This window comes from Rhea americana, unplaced genomic scaffold (assembly GCF_003343005.1).
Source record: "Rhea americana isolate MKP2758 unplaced genomic scaffold, rheAme1 scaffold_225, whole genome shotgun sequence".
NCBI classification, from domain to species: Eukaryota; Metazoa; Chordata; class Aves; order Rheiformes; family Rheidae; genus Rhea; species Rhea americana.
In genome coordinates, this window is record NW_028186341.1 from 77,128 (window position 1) to 101,945 (window position 24,818).

The following is a 24,818-nucleotide window of genomic DNA, read 5'->3' on the forward strand; positions in this document are numbered from 1 at the left end:
ATTGGTCTGGTGTGTGACATTCCTGAGATGTAGACCCACTTCAGCACCTTAGTCAGCAATTTCAGACCCTGCTTACCTATTTGGACACTTAGGAATCTGTTTGCGCTGATGCAACATGCTCTAGGTGACCCTRCTTGAGCAGAGGGGTTGGACTAGATGATCTCCAGAGGTTCCTTCCAACCWAAACCATTTTGTGATTCTGTGCTCTTCCATGACATCCAAGGACGGAGACACACACTTCCCAAGGCTGAGTCAGATTCTATGTGGGCAAATGACCCTTGGGAGGTTCCTCTCTTTCCTTTTACTATAGGGGTAATCGAGGAATATTAGTGTGGTAGTATGACCCTTGGTGAGCTTCCTAGGCCCAGGTAGGATGGTGAACATTTCCACCTCTCTCTAGCCTTGGCAGCTACTTTCACATGCATTTTCACTACAAAATTCAGCACTGGTGCCTGGCAATGACCCCARCTTCAGAGCAAGTGACCTATGGGCACTTAGTGGCAGGCGGAGGGTTCAGCTCAGCCCAGTACATACAGGATCCAGTGTGCACRCACAAGAAAAGGCACAATCAATAATTCATGGTGACCAGATTGTTTTCGGCTGCAGAGCTCTATCCTGCCCATGAATATTTCAAGGTCAACAGCTATCAGGTGATGTTTCCTGGGATCTCAGTTTCAAGGCAGTAGAGCGCACAGCCCCACCCCACCAAACTTTAGGCAAGCCRGGAGGGTGCACACTCTCCCTTAATCACCACTGGAAGTGCTTCTCTGCMCCAGCCACAGAGGGAACTAAGGATACTTCTATATTAACAAATAAAATTGACCAGGGCTCGTTCTCTGGCCAGAAGGCTGACTGATCCAGCACAGCTTGTGTCCATAAAGTCGCTTTCCTCCACAGACTGTATCCATACTACCTCTTATGAAGGCACCAGCCAGTGACTATCCCCAGACTGTCCCAGATATATTCTGAGTGGATCCTATCTGACCTGACCCAAAACCATACCATGGACCATGCCAACTTCTTGACAGATGGGAGAGTGCTACCACCCATGTCCTGACCCTGCTTTGCTCCGTAGTACAGAGGCTGCCTAGGGTGAGTGGGCTCATAACTTATGAGCCTTGATGAAATGACTAAAAACTAGACCAGRTGGATCTGGACCTCCAAGTTCTGACATTTAGGCCTGGATTTTAGAAAGTGCTCTCCAGAGAGCAAGTCTTTGAATGTCTCAGCATTGCAGAAGCCAGTGTTTCAAGGTCACCRTCTGAGCAGAGACAGTGTTAGTATTTACCTAGTGTTCTGCTCTTCTTCTGCATCATCTCCAAGGCTAGCGCATTTGCAGAAACAGAGGGGAAGAAAAAGAAAACGCTGTGACATGAACTTACAGGGCTCTTCCATTGCCTCAGTGTGTTAAGAACAGGATGCTTTGCTTCAGTGCAAAAATAACTTAAGAACTCACCAGCACAGCAAACCACTCCACGCATATCTGAAATCTCACAAACACCACGATCCTCCACTGAGATCTTCTGATTCTTCTGATTCCTACCATTTCAAATCAGGGACAGAGGAATCATCAGGACCTGATCCTACGTCTGCCACCAATGCCACTCTCTCCTGCACTTGCGAAGTGCATGCATGAGCCAGTCTGGCTTTTCTTTAGCTATTTGACTGATCAAACWCCATTTCTGGGTGATAGTGAACTGGTTTTCTACACTCTGGCCTCCTTCCTTTYGTATTAGCTGTGCCATGATTGGCCTTGGGTTTTGTGGTTACCCCTGTAGTGAAGTTTTACAGTTCAGTGGTAATATGCCTATGGGACAGTATTATAAACTGTGTGAGATTTACTGGAATGATCAGGAAGTCAATGCAGCAGCAAAGGAGGGACARCTATGGAGCAGCAGGGTCTCCCTTCTTCTTGGAGTGAATTTGCTCACAGATAAATGCTGCCTCGCCTGGATGCAGCTGTGTCAGACTGCCTGGAAGGGGATAGGACAACTCACCTGTCCTGCGTCCTGTGGAGAGCGTTAGGAATTACGATAGTGCATGGCTCTACCCCAGTGATTGAACTGTTGTGGCTCCTGCAGCTACCTCAAAGCGTGCCAGGTCCCTCTCCGACAGAAACACAAGGCCAATAAATAGAGATATTACCACAGCCTGCAAACTCAGGCTGCATCCTGCACACACCTGGGTAGCACCATCAAGGGTATTTGGCACCAGTGTAAGGGGTTTAGAAACTCCCACCCTCCCTTGCAAAGCACACTGTGATCTGCAGGTGGAAAGCTGTAAGATGGCACAGATGCTTCCGTCTGTGGGACTGCAGACACATCATGATGCATGAGGATAAAACACACACACAGGCAAGTGGGAGAACGCAAGACTGCCTAGTATCAGACCAAGGCACATCCTCCCGGATCCAGACCAGGCTGCCCAAGGGGGAATGCCTTAAACAGGTGTAAGGCCAAAGAGAGCGTGCCGTACTACTCCCTGTGCCGGGTTTAACCTTCTCAGCATCTGAGTGGGGAGTTCARGAGTTAACTGCAGTTGTGAGGACAAAGGAGAGGAAAAAAATAAAGGGAAAAAAAGAAGTATTTTTGTGTTTGCACTTCATTGATACCATCTGATAACCCTAATTCTTGTATTAGCGGACAGTTATTTCCTGTTCATCTTCTGCAGGTTACTCAGGAGCACAGAGACCTTCATTAGACCCCTTCAATTTTTCTCTTTCCAGGCTGGACAGTCTAAAGCTGTGTAGTCAGTCCTCAGACCGAAACAGCTCCTGCCTCTGAGCCTCCTTGGTGCCCTTCCCAGTCCCACTTCATCTCTGAGCAGCAGAGACAGGAACCACACACGGCAGTTAAGCAGCAGTTGAGCTGTGGTTTAGCACCAGAACAAGGTCTGTTTGCTTTCGACTCCTTTCCTAGCAATTCCCCATACGCAGCTTGCTTTCTCAGCCTCTCCGGAGCGCAGAGCTGCTGTTTGCAGAGACCAGACCACTCCTGCAGGGTGAGAGCCATGCCAGAGCCTGGAATGGTGTGCGTGGAGTCAGGACTGCTTCTCCCCAAACTGCGTAACTGCAAAGCTGTCAGGGCATAGATTACAGAGGCTGATGGCCAGCCCCCTGGACGCAAGGACCTCGCCACTTCTAAGCCACTAGGCAGCGACAACCCTGGCTAGTAACCTAGGCAGACCTTCACATCTGCTTACGTGCAGGTTCGAGCTTCTACCCAAAACCACCAAGTCTTTGTCCAAGCCGTGGCGTTAGGTTTCAGCAGCCTTTCCCTCCTTTTACTCCTTTGGAGTAAACGCCTCTGGTGAGTGCGTGATCCCACTGTGAAGTGTTTTGGAAAACAAACAATAAATGCCCAGAGCCATTATTTATTTATTGCCAGGCTGTTTTCCCAAGTGGCTCTGTCCCTGATCCAGCCCTTGCCTTGGCCAGTTGTGTTGGCAGCACAGGGGTGATCAAAGCACTGTACGCAGCAGAGCAGAACGGAGGCTTCGGGGTGAGCAGGTCTCACCTCGGAACACTTTGCAGTGTCAAACCATAATCCAAGGGTCTCAGGGCCATTCCTTAACACCTGCCCAGTGGGGCCAAGGGATTTGCAAACCTTTTTCACTGAAACACTGAATTTTGACTGTGTTTTTTTTTTTTTTTTGCTGTTTTTTGCTATCCCAGGCCTTTTTCCTCATCTRTGCTTTCATTTGGACTGTTCCTCCTTGCCCTGTATCAACTGTGCCTTCCCCATCTCATTCCCTCACCCAAGATTTTGTCCAAAAAGCTAAAATATGCATCTTGTGTGAAAGTTATCTAAGAACTACTGGGGTCTCTCAATGCTGGATGAACTGAAATCATTGCTCCAGAATGGAGAAGTTACAAGAACAAATATATTTCTCTCTGAGGTGTGTGTCTTTGACAGCACAGAGGCTGAGGCTGGCTGCAATTAATTCTAATATAATCCCCACTGCCAGCACAGGTTTCCAGCGTCCAACTTGCCAGTACCACTGGTACTTCTCTAAGGCAAAACYGCAAGCTGAGAAGTTGCTGGCAAGCACAGAGCTGTTTACATATTCCTTGCTTTTGATGCTACTTTTCCCATTTCAAGGTCTGTTTGTTTCTCCCTCTCCACACATCCTCAGGAAAGGAAATAAGCWGAATAAGAAAATAATGTACCTAATGAGACAAGTGAGGAGGTAAACAGTTTTGTAATGGGGACGACAGTGATAGAAAGCCTGTGGAAACCAAGGGGAATCCTTCCATTGCCTTCAGTCAGATTCAAAGCCTCTCTCCAGGAGGACACAGGTGGTGGAAACAGGCTACGGAGACACGAAATTTCTCTCCACCCACCCCTACAAGGCGCCTCACCTCAACTTTCCAGGGACTTGCCTGTTGGCTGTCCTGTGCCAAAAGGCAGGGCAGCTCATCCTGGACTGACTCAGCCAATCCTTAATGGCAAAGTGGGAGCTGGCTCTGGATTTGAACTTAATGCTCTGTTTTCCTTTGTTTTGCCACATCCAAAGACAGAGGCTTGTATGCCACAAGCCAGCCCAGCAAGGGTGCCCACTCCCGTCCCTGGAGCAGTGCTGAGGTCCTGCCCTTGGACCACAGGAGGTGGACAGGGAGACCTGTCCAAAGCAAGGAGTGACAGCTCACACAGTGCTAGGCAGCTCTCAGAAGCATCAGGTTGGCCCATGGATTTTACCTGAATTTTTCTTTGCTGCAATTTTTCCCAAAATTTTCTCTGACACACAGTAGGAAACAAATTCACAGCACTGCACTGCAAAAAACAAAAAACAAAAAAACAAACAAACAAAAAAAAAAAACCAAAAAACCAAAAAACAAAAAAACCCACCACAAACAGAATCAAATCCTCATGCATATCACAGGAAGGGAAGGACACTGTCTATGTATGCAGACATGGACTACGGCAGAGGGGGAAATAGATGTGGAAATCTTGCAATACATTTGCAAGCAGCTCCATCACTGCTCCCTCCTAGCTCTCTTGAGGCTGAGAAATGGGAATCCGGGGTGACGCTTGTGCATGGGGACACAGCACTGCAAAATCCACTGCTAGCAGCACAAGCTGGTGCTGGCTGCTCCCTACCTTGTGTTGAGGGACCCCTGGCTAAAGGTGTCCCCCTCTCCCAAAAGTTCATCTTCACTGTGGTAATACATCTCGTCCTCTTCCATCCTGCAYGAGTGGTGACACATGAAAACACCAGCCCTTTTGGCTTTTGTCCTTGGTATTCATAACATTAACAGTGGTGACATTAAGGACCATGGCCCTTGGGGTTGGCAAGGGTGAGTGGAGGACAGCAAGATGCAGCGAACCCTGTCAGCCCCACTACGCCCAAATTGACCTGCTGCGTGACGAGTCTCCCAACCAGAGGACACGARGAGGTCCTTGGAACACAGGCAGCAGGCAAAGTCCTGGCATATCTTGGAGCTTTAGTGCAAATTTTCACRTGTTAACTTGCTTGGGACAGTGCAAATAGTGTGCTGTGCTTTTCTGGAATATCTGCTAAGGGATGCTCCTTCATCTTCTCACTTAAAACAGTTTGTTTATTAGCTTGCTTACGTTGCAYGACTGCTGAAAGTCATTGCCTGCTGCCATGAGCCAGGACTGTGAAATAATGCGAAGGAGCTACAAAAATCCCGTTCTCTTGGAAGAGCCCAAGAAGATGTGTTGAATGGTCACTTACAGCACTTGGCTTCACTCAGGATAAGCCCTGTGCGAAAAGGTGTTATTTTTAAAGCACTRTGGAACTGAAGGAGAAACTGAAGCCAAATATCAAGAGACTTTTGTTTGACTGTGACCATCAAGAACCACTCTCACATCTACTAAGAGGCACTGACCCGTGGAGGAAATGCAGAAGAAAATTGCCACACTGGAATTTAACTTTCAAAAATCCCTGATGCCTGTTTATAAACTGCTGCATTTACCTTCGTTCTCCACTGGGAAGCATTTTCCACTGACTACTTACAAACCCACCTCCAAAAGGCCCTTGGCTCAGCACTGTCCAATGCAATCAGCASCGGTGTGCAGCTGAGCAGTCTTCAGCCACACTGCACATCCATGCCGACAGGCGGGAGTGCTCGGCAAACCACATGATTTCTCTTAGAAAAGTGCACCCRGGTGGGATTTATCAGGTCAATTGTGACTGTCCGAAACCTCCTTCCGAGCTGGTCACCCTTGACTTTACTTTGCAGTCCCCGGATATCCAGCCTCTAAGTACARTTCATCTGACCACCTGCAGGTGTCTGTGCAGGCAACGTATCCACCACGCAGCTCTACCAACAGATCTCCAGCGTGAAAAAAGAGATCTGAGCCTTGGAAGTCCATGTAGTGCAGACAAAATGCCGGTTTCCTAAGTATGTGAAGGGAGGGTGTCAAGGGGATGGGGACAAACTCCTTTCAGTTGTCCCGTGTGACAGGACAAGAGGCAATGGGCAGACGCTGAAGCACAGGAAGTTCTGCCTGACCGTGAGGGGGAATTTCTTCCCTGTGAGAGTGACGGAGCACTGGACCAGGTTGCCCAGAGAGGTGGTGGAGTCTCCTTCTCTGGAGATMYTCARRRCCTGCCTGGAYGCAACCCTGTCTACCATGCTGTAGGTGACCCTGCTGAGCAGGGGGGTTGGACTAGATGATCTCCAGAGGTCCCTGCCGACCTTACTGATTCTGTGATTCTRTACAGGGCAAACTGGATCCCGCTGTGCCAGAAGGACAGATGCTGGGGGGTACCGGCAGGATTTGACCCTGCTATGGGAGGTCTCTGTAAAGGGGCTGTGCCTGGTGCACTGCCCTGTGATCCCCCTTTTAAGGCTTTTAGCACCTTCCCTGTTCAGCAACMTCACAGTCCATTGAGCTGGGAAACGAATCTGCACTTTCAAATTGCCTGAAAATTCRCACGTTTCAACCCAATTCACACAGTTAATTAACTGCCTAGAAGATATGTGAGTGGCTGGGGATATCTTCCCTCAAACTCTCACTGTGGGAAAAAAGAAATTCTGCTCTTATGGGACCGCAATAAAGTGCTAAGTACAGACAGAAAGCAATATCACTGAAGCACRTAAGCACATAAACCCAGGGTGGGAGATGCACGGCTGCAGCAGCTGCTGAGACRTAAATGCCTTTAAAAAACCCAGCTGATCCCTAGGGACCTGTCTGGATTTATACCTCTAGGCTGGGCTCCCAYGTAGATTTGTTAAGGCAAGGGTTGTCCACCTTTGGACAGCCCAAAGGAAGATCTCCACTAGCATCTTACAAGCAGCTTGACTGCAATCCTCAAACAGGGGCTGTGCCGGTCTGGGGAGATCTTCTGGGTGATTTGAAGCTCTGTGATACCCTGCTTGGGTCCCCTGCACATACGGCCTGTTCAGCCCATCACAAGCAACACCAGGCAGGCAAGGCCTGGGGATGTCGTGGTCTTCTCCTGCTCCCATAGGCTGCAGGGCAGATCTTGGGGTGCTTGGCCATTTTGCAATGCATCTCACAGCCCCAAAAAGCCAGCCAGCGGAGAGCAAACGCCTGACGAGGGCTAAATGCACACAGCGGTGTTTCCTTCATTTACAGGCTCTCTCTTCTGCAAGGCTCTCTCTTTTAGCAAGTTCAGGACTTTGAGGTCTCTATTCTTCCAGCTGAAAGAGGTCAATGGCTACAAGAGCTACTGGAGTGGGGTTAGACAGAAGACTCACTGCAATAGACAACAAAACTACATAAACTTTGGAAAGCAGCCTAAAAATCTGCATCAGCAGCCCACCAACCCGATATATTTATGCACTAGTGTATAGTGTATAGCGTAAATTGTTCTGTTATCTGATGAGCTGAGAGAGGATTTGAGCATCAGGTTCAGAGCACCTGTGACGGGGTGGGCTCAGTCTGGTCTGGCATCACTGTGGCTGCTGTGCTCTGGCCTCAGTGTCCATCCTTGCCTTGGCCTTGTGGCCAGCGTTTGAGGCAGAGGTGTTTTGTTCCACTAGACTGAGACCTGAGCATCCATAAGTTGTTGCACGGATGCATGGATGGGTGCAGAATTGGTCCCAATTTGCACTTTGTCCCAGTAGACAGCCAAYTGCAGCTTCCCCAGGTCTGAGCCCTCCCCATCCATCCCAGTCCCTGTATGGATTTGCAAATTGATGGAAGCCTGGTAACAGCATCCCTTAGAGGGACTGGAGGTGTCTCCACCTGCCATCCTGGCATAAAGGGTCYGTCAGCTAATCCAAACATGGTTTTCCCGCTCGGGCATTGGGTTTGGAATGTGATTTCAATGAAGCCTGGTGAGATGCAGAGTTCCCAGTAGACTGCTGTGGAGGAAGCTTTGCAAATGTCTGTGAGAAATTCAGTGCTTGTCTGTTCCAGGATTAATGTTTAGTGCCACAGTCTCTCTGGTTGCTCTTCCAGCCTTTGCTGTTCCCATTGCCTTGCTATGAGATGTGAGCACTCGTAATGCCCCCGCCCCCAGAAAATGGTCACCCTTGGAGGCACTATCACCTTCCACCCCGGACACAGCCTCGTTGCTAGCCTGCCTTCTTCCCCTGGATGCACCTTGCCTGGCACATTTCCATCCATCGCACTGAAGGCATCTGACTCCAGGTGGCATCACGAGTGCCTCCAACATGCAAAACCCCACTGCACATCTGCAAATGGTTCTAAACCCGTCCAATATGAGGAGGCCTAACCAACAGCCAGAGCCTCAATCCTCGCTGAACCTGTACTTAATTACATTGGAAACTCAGCCTCCTCCACCGCACGCTACCCACTGTCACATACGTGGGAGGCAGATCCCTTCTTCTGAAAAGAAGGCATCACTTACAGGGAGGAGGAAAAAATCCTGCTGAGCTAATTTTTTCCTTAGGCATCGTTCCTCTGCAAGAGAAGAGTGGTGTCCTGAGGCACAGTCTGCCTCAGCCCACCTGGAAAAGCAAATCCAGCCCTCCCCATGCTCTCCCTTGCTTCCCAAGAGCGCAGCAGTTCCCATAACAGGAACAGACCTACAACTAGCACCTCCCGGGCTGGACGTCACCACACACCTTCAAGTGTTTATTTTTCACATTACCTCCTGAAGCTCCTCTCTGCAGACTGCTGGTTGGATTTGCTCGGAGACACGGCCGAGCCCTGCCGGTGGCTGGAGAGGAGGCTGTCCGTCTCTGAGGGATATCTGCCATCCCCTTCTGACTGGAGGCTGGGGGTTTCCAGGAATTCCTTGTCGTTCCACGCCCCCACCGTGCCGTCCGTGGCCTGGTACCTGACCTCTATGGAGATACTGGTCTGCAACACACAACAGGGACATGTTCAGCCTGTGAGCGCTGCACAGGGAGGAAGGCAGGTCCTGCCAAGAGGTGATATTGCTCCAGTTGRTTTGACTCGTACCTCACAAGCTGGAGCTGGAGCTGTGTGCTGCCTTACCAACCCACCACGTCTCTTCTCCCGCAGTGCGTACAACACCTGCCGAGCAAGTCTCCAGCTCCGTTCCACCAAGCGTGGAGCCCCGGGAGGTGGTCCAACTATGCCACAACCTCCCTCTTGCTCAGAGACCCCATCCACCTGGCTTTGCTGCTGCATCCCAGGTCAGATGCATCAGATGTGAGTGACATCAAAGGCCCCTGCGCTGCAGAGCCGTGCTCCGGACACAGCTCTGCCTGTAGGTGGGTAAGCAGGAAAATCTGCCAGTGTGATATCTGCATTACCTCTCTGCCTAGCCCACTGATTTGTGCTCCATTAAATCACCTCCTCCGGGTTCCCATTGAGCAACTGAAGGCACCAAGAGCTGCTGATGACATCTCAAGTTGGTACTTATTTTATTTTTTCTCCTGTGGCGTACAACTTTACTAAGAATTTGTGCAGGGCTGTGGTGCCACATCTGGTCACTGCATCTTGTCTTGCTCCTGCCCAGCAGCTGCAGGAGCCCTGTGGTAGCCCTGACTCCTTCCGTTCAGCTGCTACAGCAACGAACTAACCAGCGCCAGGGCCGGGCGCTGCTCCTCAGCTGTCCGTGCCCATCTCCGTCCAGCTTCAGCTGAGAAATTAGAGGTTATAYTTGATGCAAAGAAGATTGATTCTAGACACAGGGGCAAAACTTTTCTAGACCAGGCTCAACTGCCCAGGGAAAAGGGGTARTTGTCACAGAAGGTTTTAAAGAACAGGCAAGACACATCTCTGGGAGAAATGGGTGGAACTGACCCTGCCTTGTGGAAGGTGGGTTAGATGCTCCTTTCCAGCTCTGTGACTCAAGACTTTTTTCAGGTATACATAAATTTTCATCATTAATATCCATTTAGGAGTCAGCTTTTGGGAACTGGTGAAAAGGCAAACAAGCCAGGAGCAGGAAAATTTGCAAAAAGTATGTTTTCTTTTTCAGCTATATTTTTAGGAAGAGACGTAGTATACTGACTCTCTCTAACTACAGCTTGTCACAGGTATGTTGAAAGGTTGGAAAATATGAGACATGAGCTCAAGGAATTTAGTACATTTAACAAATGAAAATTAAGAGGTGACTCAAACACAGCTGGAAACAGAGCTTTGTGGAACGTTTTGATTGATTTTATTCTATGTAGTGCAAAAGAGAAATTTGAGTCAATCAGAATGATTTGCCACGCTGTGCTGACCTCGTCAAGCTGTTTCAGCTCTTTTAAAGGAAAGAAAAAGATTTATGTTGAATTATTAATTTTTCACATTTTTCAAACCACTTCAAGACTGTTGTGAAACACTATTTTGAAATCTTGTTTTTAGCAATACTTTAAAGTTTTAAAATCTATTAAAAGAAATGAAAAAATATAAGTTGAATGAAATGAAACATTTGGTTTTGGGCTGAAAAAAAAGCATCCCTTGACTGGAGGGAAGTAGTAGCTGTAAGCATAAACCAAGAGAAGTTTGTACTGGAAACAAAACTTTMATTTTAAACAGTAAAGAAAATGAACTAGTGGAATAGTTAACTGAAGGGCTGATGGAATCTCCTGTCAYGGGGTATTTTAAAATCATTTTTTATTTCTCTTTTCCACATGTTTAAATAATAATAAATTCTGAGGCTTCCCAGAACCTCTAGTGTAAGAGGCCAGATTACCTGCTTGTAATATCCTTTCTGGCTCTGTAATTCCTAAATCTTTTAAACTCTTTACTAAGGCAAGTYGATAATGTTATTAGAGCTGGCTGAAAACTGCCAGTGATGTTTTGCAGTCAGCACAGGAAAAAGAGAACCATCTTCAACCTCTCCTTTGTGTTTGGTTGCAGAACGACGATGCTATGCCTGGAAATTACTTTCCAAGAAATGCCTGCAGTGAAGAACAGAAATGTATCTCTCTCTGGCCAGAAAATGCCCATTTTTACAAACAGCCCTTCCGAATGTTACTGCTAGTGCTTTGGTCAGCTAGAAGCAGGAAAGGGCTGAGCAGCACAAGCGTTTCGGTGCGRAGCAGCTCGCCTGCCCCGGAGCCCGCGGCGCTGGGCTCTGCTGTTGTCCGGGGGCCGGTTCCCACGCTCAGGATCCGGACCACCCTCCGGGGAGACGGCCGCCTCCGCGGACTGCAGCAGCACGCACGGACACGCGCGTCGTGCGGACGTGGCGGGCTGAGCGCAGGCTCCCGTGCTTGTTAAAAAGATTTCTTCTTTATCAGAAGACTTTTGATAGCTTTCTTCGTGTTGTCAACAGGGGAGGCGTATAGCAAGAGGAATTACCTTGCCCTGCACGCCGTGTGCACCTCCCTGTCCTCTGCTGCGATTTCCGGAGATCAAAGCTGCCTCTACCCAGCACAAGAGACTTCCAGATCTTGCTCAGATGCCTTTGCTGAGGAAATATGCCTTGAAAACTACAGGTTTTAAGGATCTGAGGGAGGCAAAGTTTGCAGGAGGAGGACTGAAGGACATTTTCTTCTTGCATAATTCCGAGGATGCTTTTGCAGTCCTTGCAGAYGATTTGTTTTCCAGTTTGCTCAACGTGAGGGGCACGTTCCTTCCAAGCAAACCCCTTTTCCTTTGCATCGCCAAGGACCAGGAGTTCAGATGGCCACTTATCCTGGCTGACAGGCGGTGGCTTTCTATCCCTGTCCATCTCTGTCTCTTAATAACATCTAATCATTCTTCGGTCCCCTGCCTTCTCTCCGCTTGCAACAGCTCTTAATGGATATGGCCCAATCCTACACCCAATAAAAGAATCAGTARCTCTTGAGGCCAGGAGAACATGGGTCACCTCTCTGGAAGAGCTGACTCTGAAACCCAATTTATATCTCCAGCAACATTTCTCCATGCAGAACATCCCAGGCATTGCCCTCTGGATTCTGTTCTGGAAGTTCCCTCAGTCTAAAGTAATTCATCTTACTGGAGCAAAGATAGGGAGAGGATGGTTTGGAGAGAGCGTTTATGAAGCTAAGTTGTCTCTCTGTCCCTGAAGTTGCTATGGATACAGCATGGGTGAAGGACTCTCAAATCTGAAATCCTGCTAAATGCACAGAATACAAACACACACCCTTATCTGCCAACTCCAGGTAGAACAAGGGTGATCTGGGGCTAAGACTGTGTCYCAGAAGCAGAAGGGAAATAGAGGGATGTGGCATTTATTCCCAAGGAAAGCACCAGAAACTCAGGATTTGTGCATGTGTATGCATGTAGCTTAATGGGGCAGAGAACATGTGGGGATTTACTATGTTATTCAAGAGAGATCCCTTTTACAAAAACTGCCTTCCCTGGGCTGCCCTGATTTTGTAGCAACACACAACCATCAGTATTTTCATTTTCCAGAAAATTCTACAGATATCAACTGACAAAAGTCTCAGCAGAGCTGCAACGAGACTAAGAGGGCATAGCAGTATTTTTGGTCCCGTGTTACAGATGAGGAACCCTCAGAAAGGAGGTGACCACCTCAGTACATCAGGCATGGGCTGAGGGAACGTTGTTTGCCTTCCAGTTTCCTCTAGTTAGACATACACAGCTTTTAAAAATGTAAAAGGTTACAAAACAAAGGGTAACAGATCATTTGCTTTGACCTACTATGCAACATATACTAAACTAATGGCCAGGTCACCAGACACCAGACCTTGGTCCTAGGTTAGTTCATTCTAAAGATCCATCATCCTCAGGACTAAGAAATTGCCTCAATTTAATTTCCAGCCACTGATTTTCCTGTCTCTCCCTGCTACACCAAAGGGTCTTGAAAACATGGGGTTTTTCTTCCATGGGAGGTTCTCATGGACTTCAGTCAGGCCGCTTCCCAGTATCCTTTCTGATAAACCAAGCAGAATGGGCTTGCACATCTCATGATAAGGCATCTTCTCCAGTCCTGAAATCACCACATCTTGGGTCTGCTTTCTCTCCATTTTTCCCCTTCCTCCTTGTACTTCATTAGTTTCATCCCCTCTCTACTGAGGGGAGAAGTCAACTTCTGACTCCTACTAATGAAACCACTAGACTTTTCATTGCTAATTGCCTGTTGTTAGCACAGAGGGTTGTATGCAGTTGCACATTTATGCTGAACCTTGGAAGCAGCTTTTGATGGAATAAAAAAGGGGGTGAGGAAGAGGAGAAGAGACTTTTTTTTTTTTTTTTTTTTAAGAAAACACTGGGGGTTTGATACACAAGAAGATTAGAAGTAGCTGTGTTGTGAAGTGTGTTATAAAACTCAGTCGCCATTGGGAACAGCCCCCATGAGACGTGTTAACCAGATTTGAAAAACACTGAGTTATACAGCTATGCAGACAGTCTTTTCCTCAGCATCGGTGGCTCCAGAGAAGGGGCGAGGACCCGGACAGAGCGGGAAGCCTYGTCCTTGCCAAAGCTCATGACAGGGGCCGTGCAATCACTAAGCCCCATGTTAGCATGTCACACRGCTGATGGCAAATGGGCCTCTCTGCCAGCTGCTTTCTCAGATATTTGGGGCAGGGCTGTCTGCAAGGCAGCTCTCCCTGCAGATACTCCTTATCCTGACTTTCTCCGTGAGAGCATAAAGAACAAGACTTTAGGGCAGCTGCAATGTGAGATATTTCTCATTTGCTATGAGCCACAGGGGTCAGATAAAGGTAGTGCCAGGGGACAAATGCTGTAAATGTAGATCATTTCAAATAATCAGTACTACTGAAGGGGGCATGGCAGAATGGGACTGGCCAGGAGTAAACACACACAGGGTTGGTCATGAAGAGAGACAACACAAGGCTGCTTGGGGGCAGAGGCTGTCTGGGTCTGGTAAGAGTCAGATGAAACATAGGGATGGTCCAGATTAAAGCTAATATACTAATGGCTGTGGCAGAGCCCTCATGGGGTTGCTCTGGAGCAAGAGAGCATCAAGAACACAGAGCTCAGCGTGGGACTGTGGTCTAAGCAGTTGCTCAGCTTCCTCTACTGGGATCTGAAGACCATGTTGTGCTCTGACCTGTCACAGGTCTCCAGTAGCAGGACTTTGTCAGGCTATTTCCAAATGGTGCATAAGCAATTGCACATTATCAGTGTGCAAATCAAGCACTAAGTGCGTGCAAACCTCACCCATTCCTGTCTGCACTCCTACCCCACACCCTCGTCTCCTCACAGCATGAAGTACAGACAGCTTTTACTGTGCCACCTACAAAAAAGTCCCAGCTACCTTTGGCCTTAGAACATGGAATAATGTGGTCAAGAAAAGGGGTGAGGATTTAGAGATTCTGGTGCATCACAGAGAACATACGTGACTGTTCCCTCAAGAGAGTCAGTGTAGAAACAACCAGAGAGATAGACCACTAACTGAACGAAATGCAGCAGTAGCCACGTATTCCTCGTGACCTACCTGAATGGCTGAATTATTGTCATCTATGAGTGTATCTGTCACCTCTAGCTGCCCTTCCTCCACCACCTTCTGCAGGACCATCCGGAAAGTGCCAATGAGCCTATGGAGCAGAGAAGAAAGAGGTGAGATGAGATGAGCTGTTGTGCGCTCCTACGAGCATCCATTCCTGCTGGGAAAAGGCTTTGCTGGCCAAGTCGCCAGAGGGTGTGTGAGTGTTTTCCCTTCCCGTTGGCCTTGTAAGGATGTAGACATGAGAGGTAGGACTGGTGCCAAGCCAAGGAGCTGCAACTCAGAAAYAGATGAGGAGTGCTCACATCCCAACGGACCTGCTGTAGGTACTGGTGATTCCTAACATGGACCAGTACAAACACTGAGGCTGAGGAGCAGGCATGTGACATCTTCAACCAACATGGCCAGTTCTTCCRTGAGCATCTGACCACCACCTAAATTTCCGCAAGATTAGTGGGATGCAAGCTTCTAATTGCTCTTTGTGGCTTACTGCAGCCTGCTGCCTGCACCCTGCAGCCAGCCAGAGAGTACAGCACTGTGTGCAGCTAAATGCAGCCACATTCATTAAATTAGAGGCCGGAATGGATATCACAGAGAGCAGAGAAGCCTAGTGCTCTTTAATAGAAATSATTACTTATTTACCAGCTCATAGCTTGTCAAGGAGCTCTGGCTTTATGTTCTTCATGTTCTGGTGCTTCACCAAAGGGACCTTCCCAGACTGGGCTAAGTTAGTCTGATAAAAGAGCCAGCTATGAATCAACAAGTGATTCTTGGCACAGTAAAAGCCCTGGAATAGTGAATGTTAAGTTGCTTTATACGATCTGCCTTGCAAGTTATCACCAGCATTGCCAGCATTATAATCCCAGATGAAAGCAAAGATATTACAGGGCACATCAGGAATGATTCTGCAGTGTTCTGCTATGAGAAAGCTGCTGACGATTAAACAACTTCCTTGCAAATCTTAGGGCAGCACTTACTCATTGCAATGCTGATTTATCAAGACRTGACTTCAGAGAGGGAGATAAATACGCACAGTTCTATGCTGGGGTGTATCGAGGGCTCCTATGTCACTGTTAACCCAAACACCTGATGTGGTATCTATATTCACAGCCCTCCAGAGAGRGAGTAGCTGGCAGACCCAAGACATACGGGTGTTATCAGCTTGGCCCCATGTCACACGGAGTCTGTGGCGGAGCGGAGGATGGACTATGTCTTTCCCAGCTCTCAAGACATCCTGTTATGCTTTTAGTCACCCTCTGAACCAGGCTGGCTAGAAAAGCAGGGTCTGCTCAGCCTTTTGYAGCTCCCTGGTGTTTTCATTGACCCAGAGGCTGGAGTCATCGCTACCCAGCCTCTGTAATCCTCTCCTCCTTCTCCACCCATGGGAAATGACAGTTCCTTGCACTCTTTCCTGTGTCCCCGCTGTGTTACATGGCATTAGACATTACTGCCTTAGGTGTTTCAGCGATCAGGGAACAGAAATCAGACTGTGCAGCATAGTTATTCCATTACCACTGATCAAATGACCTGCTCCGGGGGGTGACACCTTAATAAAACTCCAAAAAAAAAAAAAAAAAAAAAGAAAATCCACCTTGATGTTGCTTATCCACTTGCCTAGCTCTATCTGATTTGTAGCAGCAGGGGAGCTTTGCTTTACAACAAACCTCTAATGGTCCCTGCTTTAGCTTGCTGTGGCTGTGTGTGATGCTGCAGAAGCAAAGGAGTCCAGCCACGGCAGACCTGTCCCAGTATGTCGTACTGCATGGGGTCCTTCCCAGCTCCTGCTCACTGACCACCCTGCAGGATGTTCATCGCTTCACCTCAGCTCCCATGCTGTGCACACAGGCAGACCRTAGCATTAAGCTCTTTCAAATCTGTGCTCAGGATGCCACGTAGGCCATTAAACACTAACACCTTTTCTTTGTGTATTTCATAGTGCTTTATGCAAAATGAATAATGCATCATCACCTCCAAGGAGACCTACATCTTCTCCCAGAATGGGCTCATCAGGGAAAAAGGATGCTGTTTCAGCCTGTATTTCAGGGTTTGCCAAATAATGTGATTCTCCATTAACAGCTCTGTGTTGTTTAGGAAAGGCTTCCTTGAGAAACGCCTGTATTTTATTTCTCAAGATTTGATTTCGGTCTCTGTTGTAGGGCTCTGCAGGGCTGCTCTCTGCTCACGGCTGGATTTGATTTCAGCAGGTGGCTGTCCAGAGAAGTCAAGTTTGAAAGGTTACTCTTGTAACCTGAGCTCTAAAATCAAGTTATTTTGGTAGAGCTGTGGTTTCAAGACAGGGTGTGCTCCCTCTCCTTAACATGAGACTGCAATCAAGCCACCATTCAGCACCCTCAGACTCAGACAGGCAGGATGAACAACTGTAAGACTGCAGTGCCACAGCTTTGGGCATTTCTGTTCGGCATTTAAGCTGCAGAGTCTGCTCTAAAATGGTCTCAAGCTATCTCATCTTATTTTGCAATTGTAAAGGGTTAAGAATCTGCCTGCACTCATTTCTCACAGCCCGAACATATTTTCATTTCCTGTTTGAAATCCTCTGCAGCCCAATATTCACCGCTGCTGTTTGAACAACAAATCAATGCTGAGCTGACTTTTTTTTCCTTAGGGTTCCTTAGGGATCTCACTGCAGGTCACAGATCTTTTGTTCTCCCTTAATATGTCAGAATCAGAGAACTATTGTCTGGCAGGGACCTCCTACACTGAGCAAGATCATCACCGACTCTAGGTAAGGTTGCCCGTGGCTTTGTCTAGCCAGGTCTTGAAAACCTCCATGGATGGAGATCCCTAGCCTCGTTGCTGACCTTTCCTAGGGTGTACCATCCTCCTGGGAAAACGTATTTTCCCAGTGTTCAACTTGGACCTCCCAAGCCGCAGTTTGTGCCCGTTGCCCCTTATTATTTCATCTGTCACTACTGTTATCTTTGAAATTCTCCTTCAGGTAGTTGCAGATTGTTGCTAAATTGTCCCTGAGCCTTCTCTTCACCAGACCAAACCAATTCAGCTCTCTGCACCTCTCCTTTTAGGTTACATCCTTTAGGCACTAGTCAACTGAGGGGCCGGTTTTGCACAGTGATGATGGTAGTTTCAGATGATGGCTAGTAGTGTTGACCCTCAAAGAAGTAACAGAGGCATTAGTCTTAAATGAGTAGCGATGAAAGTTTGCAATGAATTTTTGCTGCCAGGGAACTGCATTTGTTGGGAAATATCTAAAGCCAAAGCTGAGAGGATGCACTGAGGGAAGGAGGGACTCTTCTGACACACTTTCTGCTTCCTCTAAACAGCTGCTAGTAGACGGTGGTGAGACAGGACACGGGGGTCCCTTCCTGACAACATGAGCCAACCTGCCAGACATCCCTTATTACCGTGACCTGCTTCAGTGCTGGCTCCTGTCTGGGACTGGGTCACTTGAGAGGAGTTCAAAGAATAGAGCAACATCACATGGAGCCCCAGCACTACTGTGCTCTCTCCAGCTGAGCTGCAGTTGAAAGCACACGCTGCCTTTGAGTGCTCGTAATCGCATGCCGTTGCTATAGCAGGGAGAGGATAAAAGCAGGTATCTTCGAGCCAGTTCTAGCCCCRTATGACAATTTCTCCCCAGCCACAATAAGATGGTGAGATGCAGTCCTTGGCACTATCTTCCTGACACATCTTCGTAAGCCCTTCAGCCTGTTTTGTGTGCCTCGCCTCTGCCTTCCCCAGCTTCTCTCAGAGGCTCAAGGCCAGGGCTCAGCTTGTGGGTAGAAGGATGCATCTGTGTTAGGCTTGGGATAAAGGTCTCCTTCCTTGGACCCCTCTCAACCCACTTCCCCTGACAGGCAAGAGCCAGGCAAAAGAGAATGAAATATTCAGCAGCTGTCTACAGAGTATTTCGCTTCCAAGCGTTTCATAATTCATCAAATGCCCTGCTCCCTTCCCTGGCAGTTCTACTGATGGAAAGAGTTTTTTCTGGGTCACTAGTAATTTTATCAGACTATACGAACATCTTTTGTTTCAAACCCACAAATTGCTAGTTCCAGGCTGGGCTGGTTTGGTCCTTAGATCTTGCTCAAACTCTCAGACCAGGACAGTCTCGGACTGCTGGGCACCCCAAAAAGCAAAGCTCAGGCGTCCAAGGAAGGATTCAGCCAGTGCAGCAGCATTAACCTCAGGGAGAGTCTGTCTCCCACTCCTGAACCACTTGCAGCTATCAGCTCTGTCTAAACTAGTGAACTGAACAGTGCCTGGGCACTGTCCCCTCGCCCATCCACACCTGGACACTGCCTGCCAAGCTTGGCCCAGGACAGTGTGCCCTGCCCCAGCTGCCCCAGCCCATCACAGTTTGGACAGATAGGGGTTAGCCCAGGACAGGGCTGTTCCTGGGGCAGCTTGGATGGGGCCCATTTGGGAAAGGGGATTTTCCCAGCCTGGCCATGGCCAGCCCCACCAGGAACTTGGGGAAGGGAAGGGTCCTGGGGATGTTTGGGGAAGGCACTAAGCTAGATGGAGAAACTGGATCCTATTCAAATTGAAGATGTGAAAGTATGATAGCAATCCAATATCAAACAGAAAAAAGCAATAAAATGAACAGTTACTGTGCTGAAGCAACATACAAACAAGCCTCACCTGTCCCCCACCCAAACAAACCCTCGATACTCTTCACCTTCCAATGTCTGAAAACAAAATGGTACGAGGAATGTTGTGAGGGTGGAGMGGGCAGCCAGGAGCAGCCACAGCACCTGCCCACTGAAGCATCTTCTCTCTGCCTTCCCCTGCCAAGATGCTTTCTGACACCCTGACACTACCAGCTGCAAACACCGAAGGACTCAGTTACAACCCCTCATGCCGGAGCAGCAACATCTCCAGACTCCAGARCCTCAGCTACAACACGGCTCGCTCCTCAAGCACTGCCTTGCTCACARGCATCCCGTTCCGTCCTGGCATCTGCAAAGAGAGCAGCGGGGTCCGGTCGCTTTGGGGTTTTGGGGAATTTGGCTCCTCTACTGAGATGTGATTGCAGGAGAGGTTGATCTCTCTACACAGCCCGTTAATGGGTCATAGATGACCTCGTGGCTTCAGTCTAGCCCAGCCAAAATTAACAGAGCTGATGAACCTCTGCTGATTTGTCAGCTTCCAGAGCCGGCCACCAAAACCCCGTTTCTCAGACAGCCACTCCTATGCTATGATCACCTCTTAGTTTCCTTATCAATAAGYCAAAGAGACAGCGCTGCTGGTGTCTTCAGTAAAGGTAGATCTATTAGCCTGTCTCTCTGCTCCTCTCTTGTCAACCCATTTTGGGGCATCCTTCCAAACCTGTGGCTCCTAACACTAGATATATTTTTTCAGRGCTAAATGGAGAGATAGGAAAAACCTTTCTACTGCTGCACATCATGCTGTTGACCTTGCCGGGACCAGGCTAGCCCTTTGGGATACAGTGTGGCCTGGAGACCTTGCTCTCTCCATGGCTGCCATGCCTTTCCCACACAGCAGCAGCTCCAAAATGCAGTCACCATCCGACAACGTACGTCTCATTTCCCATTCCTAGGCAAATGATCAACTGCACTGAGTCATGTAATGTTTATATCCCCAGGCTACCAGGCAATTGCAACAGCTCGGTGCCAGCCTTCCCTAGACGGCTTTCCCAGTATTGGCTGACTCTGGTGGTGCTGCTAGCTGTAACTGCTTGTCTTCTCCCTGCACACAGGGAAAATGTAAATGCTGTGTGACAAGACCAAATCCCCACAGGACTCCTCTAGTGTCAGACATCTTCMGAGATGTTTCCAGCTACCCCTGGGATCTAGTTGCATGTGATACTTTCAGCACATGCCATGTCAAGTTTTGCAGACTTTCCATCTCCTGATCATAATATTGTGCACGACGAAGTCAAACACTGTACAAAAGTCTGAGTGTATCCACGTTACCACCATTACCTTTAGCAACCAGATCTGTAATCTCATCCCAAATTAGAGTTACCTGACAGGATCTATTTCAATAAGACAATGCTGAGTGGCATTCATTATGCTATTCTACTTGTCTTCTAGGGTAAAATAAAAATCATTTATATTTAATGAGAAATTTTGGAAGAGTTTGATGAAAAAAGTTAATTCACTGAAGCAACTTTTAATATCTGGAGGCTGCTTGGATGAAACAGCTGTTGTGCCCTACATTTCTCCAGATTCATCCAAACATTAACATACAGGCCCAGTACAAAGAAGGTAATTATCAGTGTAAGTAATTATTGAGGTAAGTAATTTAGGAAGCCTTAAATTCTAAAGGTCAGATGTTTACAGAAACAGCCACGATGGCTATACAGTGAGAAGGGCTCTTCATTTTGGCTCAGGCTCCAGGGCATGCATTGTATAAGGCACAAGAAGAAATTGTTTATATTTATTGATATTGCACAGTGACTGTGCRTAAATGCAAGCACTGCAGCTCCCAAGCACGCTTTCTGCTCCCCAAACACCCGAGAATAACTCCGTTTCAGCTGATGTGCTTTCTACACCCAGTGTGCCATCGCCTCTCCCCCAGGTACTCCTGACAAACTCCACAGATTTTCAGTCACATGAATCTAGAAGCTGTATGGAAACCACTGCAACCCTTGAAAGATCATTTTACCAACCCCTCTGATGAAACATGGAAAGTTTCGAGGCATAAATTGCTCAGGAATGTCATACATGGCCTTTGCTGGAGTTTGTGTAAAGTTTGGCTATGTTCTCTGTGCTTTTAATACTTCAGGGAAGAGGAATCTTCAAAGACTCTTTTCCAAAACAGACTTTGCTCAATGACCAGAAACGTATTAAACAAAACGAAACAAAAAAACAAAACAAAACAAAAAAACAAACAAGAAAAAAAGCAAGCGAAAAGCCCTGATGCAGCTTAGATGAAAATACCAGAGTAAAATGTACTGTTTCAGTTACTCGCTTTTCTGTCTGTTTGCTTGAGAGGCCACCAGAGCCTGGTTCATCTTACCTGTTTGAAGCCACCTAGCAGTCTGCTATTAGTCCCTGCGGCCTCCAGGCTCTCTGTGATCAAAGGGGAGAAATCTGTCCTCAAAGGGAGGGGAATGACAGCTTTGGATGTATCTGTGCCTGGGAGGAAAYGCTCGTGGGAGGTTCTGGTCTTTCTCTGCCAACTACTGAGCTTAAACTGGCTGCCTAGACTATCACCAGCCAAAGCTGGTCTGTGTGAAGTTTTGCTTTTTAGGTTTTAGGTTGCTGGAGCAGATCGCGATCTGATGTCTCCCTGGTGATGCAAAATGAGACTGGTGGGGGCCAACAAGCCACCTCCTGACTGCTGGCCAGCCAAAGTGAACACAYCCAATGACTTAAAACGACCCAGCCAATGCAGCCTGCTCTTTCCCTGCCTATCTTACTCTGGCTTTTTGGAGAGCCAAGATCATTCTTTGCACCTCTTCCTGGAAAGTCTGGGCTTGACAGATCACTGTGCTCCGCTTGGAGGGAGGGTCTTTCCTCTCTTGGGGGATCTGTCCAAATTAGCTGTGCATCTTTATCAGCCACACATAGCATTTCACAGCCACAGCCACAGCCACAAACAAGCGTGCTCTTTTTTTTTTTTTTTTTTTGTCACGTGCTGGCCTTGCCTTGCAAAATTGAACAAGTTGTATTACACGGTATCACTCGCAGAAAGGCTGAGCTGATACCTCTGAAGAGATCTCAGCTGATTAGCTTGCATCTCTCACTTCGTATGGAAACTTCTACCGTTCCGAGTTCCTGCCCCTGGTGACACCAGTCCTCTCAGGTCATAACCAAGCACGCCCTTTCCATTTATCTTTTCCCTTCCATGGAAGCTGATGCTAGAAAGCCYTAATGAGGCAGCAGACTTGCTTGCTGCAGTCATCCCAGTGCAAGGGGATTTGTGCAGGAGGAAGGTTTCAGCTTGATGTCACAGCTGGTTTCAGACATGGAAGTTGTAGATGTTCAGCAGACCCTAGCCCAAAGGACTGGGAACCTGAGCAGGCTCTGCAATCCCCTGAGCTCTGGTGTTTGCCACAAACCCCACCACGAGGAGGTATCTGCAAGAGGAGACACTGTTGCTCTTCAGTGGTATCTCCACTGCATTCATTTTTCATCACCAGGAAAAGAAATAAATCTGAGACCTTCTTCAGAGATGAATAATCCCTCAAGAAGTGCAATGGAGAAGAAAAAAATACTTATGTTGATTTAAGAAAAACATGAAGAGAAAGCATGCAGCCAGTAGACAGGGAGGAGTGGTGTGGCTGGGCTCTCAGGAGAGGACAGATCTGTAATGATAGCCCTGGAGGATTAGGGGGGACCACGGTTCATCAAACCCCATCTTCCAGAACACGAGTCTGCTGACCTATGTGAGATACCCACCTCATAACGCCCTAGGCCAGACAGGATTTCTTTGTGTTCGGTAACTCCCAGAGATTTTTCTTCCATGAAGACATCAAATTAATTTTTGAACCTGTAGAATTTTGGTATCCACAAGATTTTGTGGTGAGGCATTCCACAGCTCACCTGTTGTCTGAAGACCCACTCGCTTTTCTTCCATCTTGCTGTTTTCATTTAAGCCTCCAAATTTCTCTAAGGCAGCAGAAAATGAGTAGCTGCTCCCGCTCCAGTTTACCCATGTGGCCATCCGTGCAAACCTCTTGAAGAGCCCTAATTTGTTCACCATTCCTCATATAAAAACTGTTCCAGAGCTTTCATCCCTTTCTCTSTTTTCCCATTCTATTAGATCCTTTTTGCTACTTCGTAGTGAATAAATACATASAGACTACAGCAGGTTATAAAGACAGACTATGACTGCACTGGAAAGCAACTTTCTGTGTTTCCAGTGCTGAAAAGATTGCTGGGAAAAGCTGTTTTAATTATGTTTGGGTAGACAAGGTTACTAGATTGTTCCCAAAGACTAAGATAGGCATAACATTCCCTCCAAGAGACACACCTGGACTGGATTTCCCAATAAAGTTTGGGAAACCGAAACACAGCTAAAAATGGCAAATACAAATCATAAGATTTAGGGATGATCCCCAAACCTGATTAAGATCTTCCCATATGAATTTTTGGCTTCCTGATGAAATTAGAAAGGAACTCAAAGGATTGTTTTGAACTAGAACAAAATCAGACATAGCAAGAGGTTGGTGTGCTGCAATGTGATTTGTCTGGATCAAAAACATAYTAAGTTTCATTTGAAGAGGTTTAATTGTTTTCTGCATTTTAGYAATTCTCTGGACAAAAATAACATCTTTTAATGTGCACCAGAGGCATCACCTATCCAGTGATCCAGTGTGTCAGATACAGACACCCAGATGTGACCTGAGGGTATCCTGGGGCTCTCCCAGACTGAGGGAAAAAATTTAGGAGACCTGAAACATCTGCTACACCGACAACGCATCAAGGTCTGCAGCTCAGATTTCCGTGCTATTCAAGCAAGCTCAGCTGCAGAATGGCCTGCCCAGCCGCAGTCCAAGCACGGTCTTGGGGAAACTGTGGCACTTTCTGATTTGCAAACTACAGTTCTTGCAGTGTCCTACCTTCCCGCAGCCTCCTCTCCCAGTGCTGGCCTTGCCTGCTCTCTCAGGCAGCGACAACATCAGGCAAGAGGAGCGACACGGTGCAGGACATGGAGTAATTATTTTTCCACGATACTATTTCTGCAGGGAGTCTGCACTGGACTATTTTCTGCAGATGAAATAGTGAGCGTTGGGACCCTGGGCTCTGCAAGTCCCGTTTCATGCAACAGACAGGAATTCTACAGTACTGTTAATCACTGGAGAAGTCTCAATACAAAGGATGAAATGAAGCTCTATTTTTCTCCCGGAGAGCATAGTGCTGTGTTAAAAGCACTTGGAATTAGTCTCTTTGTCGTGTCGGGTAATGAGAGCCAGCTCCCACCTGTTCTCGCTGTGCGTCGGTTTTCGGTAGGTGGACGTTATCTGTACCCCCACCCTTGCATCACCCAGTGAGCAGACAGGGAGGGGACAGCTCTATAACGTGGCTCTTGGCCTTTGGCCAGGTCTGGTTTCTGCTTCTAGCCCTGGAGAGGAAAACAGTAACATATGCATAGCTGGGAGGAAAAGAAACTACACTCAAAGT

General features: G+C 47.7%; 1 protein-coding gene across 4 annotated transcripts in view; it reads right to left on the bottom strand.

Annotated features, from left to right (window-relative positions):
• Positions 1-24,818, bottom strand: part of OTOF (otoferlin) — a 111,180-nt gene that overhangs the window by 58,131 nt on the left and 28,231 nt on the right. For 2 of the 4 annotated variants that reach the window (XM_085305684.1, XM_085305683.1), the window contains exons 4-5: positions 14,737-14,836; positions 9,052-9,263 (exon numbers count right to left, since the gene is read on the bottom strand). In XM_085305684.1, the coding sequence (XP_085161810.1) occupies positions 9,052-9,263; positions 14,737-14,836 (312 nt within the window). Of the gene's footprint in view, positions 1-1,288; positions 1,325-5,099; positions 5,187-9,051; positions 9,264-14,736; positions 14,837-24,818 lie in introns of all 4 variants that reach the window. The other 2 variants (XM_085305681.1, XM_085305682.1) reach the window with 2 other exon arrangements.